Below are 6,059 nucleotides of genomic sequence, written 5' to 3'. Positions count from 1 at the left end.
CCCGTACTAAATCTAGCCAATTCTAGCAGATGTGGCCGTTAGACTGACCCCGCAATATAATGTGGATTAAATATCACACATACGTCAACAATTATAGAATTAGCTTAAAATAGAAGCTAGTTAAACATGTTATGGCATCTACCAACAATCACTGTTTAGAGAGCAACCGCGTAGGCAATATTTAATCCATGTCATACTCCAACACCCTTTGATGGTCATGTAGGCTGAATTTGATCAGATTTGATGCTGCTGAAACTTGATTAAACAATTTGCGTAAATAGAATGACTCGGTTAGAAAAATTAAAGACACATGGACGTGGTTAGGAAAGCAGTTAAAGTACAATAATAAGAAATGAAGACTTTGTTACATGTATTTCAACTATAATCAACAAGTTGTTAGTTACAAGAAAGACTATTTACAAACGGAAGATTTTAACTGCATTGGATCTATGTACTAGATTGACAACCTACATTTGATGCTTTAATATGTATAAAGAATATAGTAATTGTAGATGTTTTCCTCAGGATAAAAAAAATCATTTGATTTAATACATACTAGAATAAGTAATGAAAAGGGACCAAGTAAATGCGCACCTTAAATTGTTTCGGCACTTCCTTGATCTTGCTATTCCGCATATCAAGTCCAACTAACTTGTTTGGACCATAGCCAAATTCTGGAATCAAGGCACAATTAGGCCATTCAAACCACCTTAACTGATTAGGGAGATGGATGGGACCTTGAAAAGGATTATCTACATTATGTAGGATGAGCAACCTCAACTTTTTTATGTTCGTGAAAGTATTAGGACCAATATACATCTCTTTTGGCTTTGGTAGCTTCAAAACTATGGCTTTTATCGCATCTGTTCCCTGTATATTATTCCAATATGTTTAGGTTACTTTGTAACCGCAGTAAAAAAAGTCAAGGATAAGAATAGAATATGAATTCTTATGCACTAATAAATCTTACCGCATCTCCGGATAGAACATCAAGAACATCATCATAAAGCCATAATCTACTGCGTTTGCCAGAATCATCACGACATTCTTCTTTAACAATATCCATACCCATCAATTGTATTAAGTCACGCATTTCTAAGGCCCCCCTCTCTTCACTAATCAATGAGCGCTCAATGAGAATTTGTAACCCAATAGTGGTGTCAAAATCACAACTATCAAGAACACTCTTAATGTAGTCTATATTCAGCCCCTTAAAGAAACAGGCAATGTCAAGAAAAATCTCCTTTACATAGTCCTCCAATCCTTCATAACTTACCTTTAACACGTCATTGATTTTTTTGTGAGGACTTTTGGCCAATTTTCCTAGGGTACTTTCCCATTGATGTTCTCCTCTACCGCACAAGAAAGAACCCAACTCCTCAAGTGCCAAAGGAAGGCCTCTGGCATAATGTAAAACACTATCAACAAGATCGCTCCTTATTTTTATTTTTTGACTTCTTAGAAAAGCATGCTTTCTAAAAAGTTCAAGAGCTTCACCATCCTCGAGGGCTTTAACTTTATACAAATGATCTGAATCTACTCCATGAGATGTTAGCAGATGCTTGTTTCTTGTCGTGATAATTATTCTACTTCCACTACCGAACCATTCACAATCTCCGGCTAAAGCATTTAATTGGCGTTCATCATCCACATCATCGAGAATAATGAGAACTTTCTTGTTGCAAAGTCTATCTTGAATCAATTGACTTCCTTCATCGACACTAAAGATTGTTAATTCTTTTTCATAGAACCTGCGATAGCAATTTTTTCTGCAAATGAACCAAATCAATGGAACTTTTGGAATTTTCTCTAACTTGATCCAAGAAACTAGAACCTTGAAACTCTCTTAAAATAGTGTTATATATGGCTTTAGCAATGGTTGTCTTCCCTACACCACCTTGTCCCCATAATCCTACCATAAGAATATCATCCTTGAACTGTAGGTTTAGGATTGTTTGAAGCTCTCGTACTTGGGAATCTATCCCAACCGGATATTTTGCCACATATAATGGTGTTCGATCTAGTTGGGTTGAGATCTCCTGTATTATATGTCGTATAAGCCCCGCTTCATATCTAAGAAGGGAAAATTAGTTGAAAGTGCTTTTAGAGCAAACCAAAAACATGAATAAGTAGTCAATGAGAATTGCTGAGTAAGAAGCTAGTCTGCAATATATTTGGAAATGAATGTCCAAATATGTTTAACTAGCAAGATGCCCAAGTCTTAACGGATTTAAAACTATATTATTTACATTATTCTAAATGTTGTATGTTTATCTATTTCACATATTAATAATTCAAGTTAATTGCTGGATATACGTTAATTGCTGGATATACTAAATTATTGATAGGCCTTGTTTTGATCTCTTTACAAAGTTCGTTAAAACTGACTTGTCTTTCCTTTAATTGTCCAAATGCCTACCCATTTATCTAGTATATTCCTTTTTTTTTTTGGTCATATCTGGTAATTCTTTGCGAAGCAAATATCTGTGATAAAAATACCAACGTGAAAGTCCAAATTAGCATTGCCAATGGGGTAAATCAAGCATTATACCTTTTCGAACAATTTTGGGTGCACTTCTGAAAGTGGACAAATAAAGGCAGGCTCTTCGGCCGTTTGGACAAACACGGCCTATTGGTTCCTGTAGAAACCTATCTTCTTATTACCTTTTCGCTCTTTATAGCTTCAAGTATTTACAAAAATGCCATTAGGCCTTTTTATTATCTTTAAAAGGAAAAAAAAAACCCAGCTTTTCGTTCTTTCTTCTTTTAAAAAAAATAAATATACATTTCTATTTAATAAAATAGGCTGATAGAATACCAGATATCTTCTCCTATGCATAATGGCTTACATTATGAAGTAAATATTCTCTTGACAAAATTTCTCTTTCAAGAAAATGACTGTAGAAAGGGAGGTGTCTTTAATGAGAAGGCTTGATGTAATTGAATAAGAGACTAATAGAAAGAATCCCGAGGGACAAGCTTCAGATTTTAGGTCCTGCAAAAAGAGCAGCCAACTCGGCAGTCTTTAGAGACTGAAGAATCTCAAATGATGTTAGAATATCTGCTTAGCTCTTAACAGGAAAAAGGACTTTATGTAAGCCCGATTATCCTCATAAAACAAAATTGTAATTTGTTCAAAGGATATTCATTAAGGCCTATAGTTAGGCCTTGGTGCTTTTCTCTTCTTCTTTTTTTTTTTTTTTTGGTAACGACCTTGGTGCTTTTCTTTATCTTTTTTTTTTTTTTTTTTTTTTTTTTTTTTTTTTTTTTTCGATGACTAAGAGACAGTTGGAGATCACCCTTCGAGGATCACACGATCCTCCAATGCTCGGTAGCACCGGTTGAGTCTCGCCGCAAGCCGCTATTTAGACGTAAATTCTCGAGGGCTGGCCTAGTAAATCACCACCCCTAGGACCCCCACTTAAGTCGCAAGCATCCGAAGATTCGAACCCGTTCCCTCGACGATGAGATAGTAAAGCCCAACCATCATAGCTATCTATAGGTGGGTGTGCTTTTCTTTATCTTGATACTGAAAAACATGTGCTTGAAAGGAAAGAGGAATGGGTCACAATGATTTTCTATGATAACAAATGTAGGAGAATATAGACCAAGTAACGTGTGAAGTATGTGGAGCCATTCTTGTAAGTAAGTTCTTATGATCTCTGGGTGGGTGTGCTTTTCTTTATCTTGATACTGAAAAACATGTGCTTGAAAGGAAAGAGGAATGGGTCACAATGATTTTCTATGATAACAAATGTAGGAGAATATAGACCAAGTAACGTGTGAAGTATGTGGAACCATTCTTGTAAGTAAGTTCTTATGATCTCAAACAAATTTTAGGTATAAAATAGCTAAGAGCTTAGCCATAGCTTCTCTGTCATTACGAACCTATTTATTGAAGATGATAGTGTTCAATAAAAATACCTAAGATGAAAGTCCTAAGGCTCATGATTGTCCATAAACATATCCACAAAAAGAGTCTTTGCAGAGTACTTAATGAAAACGACAATTTTCATGACAAACTTGTTTATAAACCAATGGATGGGCAGGAACTCACAAATTTAGACTCTTGAGTTTTTATTTTTGGTCGATAGGCTTTGAGTTTGAATCTTGAAATTGTTGCCAGTTTTGAATACATAAATTTTTGATGTAAAAGAAAAGAGACACAAACCCTAAAGTAGTGAACGATCCTTATGCTTTATTATTATCAAATTTTATTAAAGAGTTTCTTTTCATCTTATGAATATCTTTTGATCATTTTTTTTTTTATGGTGGCGCATCTTGTTACTTGGGATAACTCAAATGTTTTAATAGTGAATATGATCTATATCCATTGCGTTGTTTTACCACTTCCATTAGCTCACGAAATTAAAATTTTCCTTCTTCCCTCAATTTAGATTGGCATGATTCATTTAATAAAATTAATTAACAGAAGACTGGCTTCTTAAGAATATTCTGTTTCATTTAGAGAACAAAAACAAAAAAAGAAGAAGAGCCCCATGGATACGGATCACAAGGAAGGGCAAAACTGGAAAAATGTGGGGGTATCTAATTGGAATATTCTCCACTTTTAACGGTGTTAGTAAAGGACGATGGCTAGGTTTGTACCTCCGCTCCCCTCCGCCTTCGCCACTGCCCCACGGCCGTCGTCATTGCGTTCCCCCCGCCGTCGTACCGTACTGGTCACCTTCGCGTGTTGTCGCAACTCTCTCTCTCTGTTTTTGTCCCGTCTCAGCCATCGCCGCCAGCCTCAGGCGACCATGGCCAACGGCTAGTGACCGTCGATCCGGGCTTGACACCTAGATCTCAGGTCGCCAGCTTACAGTCGTCGAGGCCGCTTGACGCAGAGAGACCTAGAGGGGCTGAGGTGACGCGGCTGGGGTGGCGTGGGGATGTGCGCACTCGGGCGGCAGCGTGTCGAGAATCAGCGGAGGGTCGGAGAAGACAAACGGCTTGCATATGGTGTGCTCTGGTTCGTGTGCTCCGAACCTGTGCTCTGTGCTGTGTGTCTGACGAGAGTGTGTTCTTGAGAGAGAAAAGTATCGAAAGATTTAGACCAACTGAAGCAGAAGAAGTGATGAACGTACCCATCGGTATGATGCCAGCCAGACAAGCTACCAGCATCAAGAAGAGCTTTTTGCCATCTCTTTACTTTTTCTGAATCCTCCCCGAACTTGATCTTATGCTCTGCAATAGCTTCTCCATAACTCTGTCTCTCCCCTTTACCTTTTCCTGGCGTTCTCACTTCTCTGGGTTCCACTTTGTAAAACACCGGAAAAACCACGAGGCCTCTTTGCTCCTTGCACGCCATGATTTTCACCGCCTCTTCTAAACACCACGGTGAAGAGGCATAGTTCTCCGAGAAAACGATGATTGCGATTTTTTATTCCTCAATTGCCTCCATAAGCGTGGTTGATATCTGCTCTCCCTTACCAAGTTCTTCACTGTCAATGTAAGTGCTTATTCCTGAATGGTCTAGAGCTGTGTAGAGATGATCGACAAAGTTATTGCGGACATCCGTGCCTCTGAAACTGAGAAAGACATCATAACTTCTTCTACGCTTGGAAGAAGAAGAAGAAGAAGAAGACTCCATTAGAATAAGGAGGATGTAAACAAGAAGCAATGAGCTGCCAAGTTCCGGTACTTTGTTTGAGGTAGTTTGTTCACCACTTGATTGTCTCGATATATTCTTTATAGGCAGATGTTTAACTTTATTAGCCGCCTGAAAGTGTTGAAAATTTGCGCGTGCGACTTTTCTTCATCGAAGATAGCATTTGCTGCGTCAGTAATTGTTGAGTTTGTTATTAATTGATTTGATAAATAATTTGCCCCGTCAACATAACATAATTTTTTGTGACAATAAGTTCATCCCGTCCTGGTTGGAGGCCCGTTTGATTAGTTGCTTTCTGGAAAGAAAGCCCTTGAATAGTGTTCAAAGGCGTACTAGGTCAATCCAATGGAAATTTCACTAATGACCTCCACAAAGCTATAAGCCACACGACTCAATCAGACATATAGTGTCGACATGAGTTGTTTTGATTTCACATCTCATCCAATGT

At 37.9% G+C, this 6,059-nt stretch overlaps 1 protein-coding gene across 2 annotated transcripts; it reads right to left on the bottom strand.

The window, feature by feature from the left end:
• Positions 1–564: 564 nt before the first annotated feature.
• On the bottom strand, positions 565–5,609 carry LOC104416673 (disease resistance protein RPV1). Of its 2 annotated transcripts, XR_005545624.1 has the most exons (3): positions 5,088–5,609; positions 971–2,073; positions 565–870 (listed from the first exon to the last, which is right to left on the bottom strand). XR_005545624.1 is itself a non-coding variant. In XM_039299515.1 (2 exons), the coding sequence occupies exons 1-2, from the start codon at positions 5,309–5,311 to the stop codon at positions 1,743–1,745; spliced, it is 555 nt and encodes a 184-aa protein (XP_039155449.1). In that variant the 5' UTR covers positions 5,312–5,609; the 3' UTR covers positions 565–1,742. The 2 variants fall into 2 exon arrangements, 1 of the variants encoding a protein (XP_039155449.1); XM_039299515.1 differs by having other exon boundaries at positions 565–2,073.
• Positions 5,610–6,059: the final 450 nt, after the last annotated feature.

The sequence above is a fragment of the Eucalyptus grandis genome, chromosome 8 (genome assembly GCF_016545825.1).
Source record: "Eucalyptus grandis isolate ANBG69807.140 chromosome 8, ASM1654582v1, whole genome shotgun sequence".
In the NCBI taxonomy this organism is placed as follows: domain Eukaryota; kingdom Viridiplantae; phylum Streptophyta; class Magnoliopsida; order Myrtales; family Myrtaceae; genus Eucalyptus; species Eucalyptus grandis.
Note: the sequence above shows the minus strand (reverse complement) of the source record. Positions and strands in the feature narration are given on the sequence as shown.

Excerpts from the sequence above, each read along its gene's own strand:
- LOC104416673 (XM_039299515.1), bottom strand. The coding sequence starts at position 5,311 with ATGGCGTGCAAGGAGCAAAGAGGCCTCGTGGTTTTTCCGGTGTTTTAC. Across the intron at positions 2,074-5,087 it reads GGCTGGCATCATACCGATGG|ATATGAAGCGGGGCTTATAC; the intron begins GTACGTTCATCA and ends TTCCCTTCTTAG.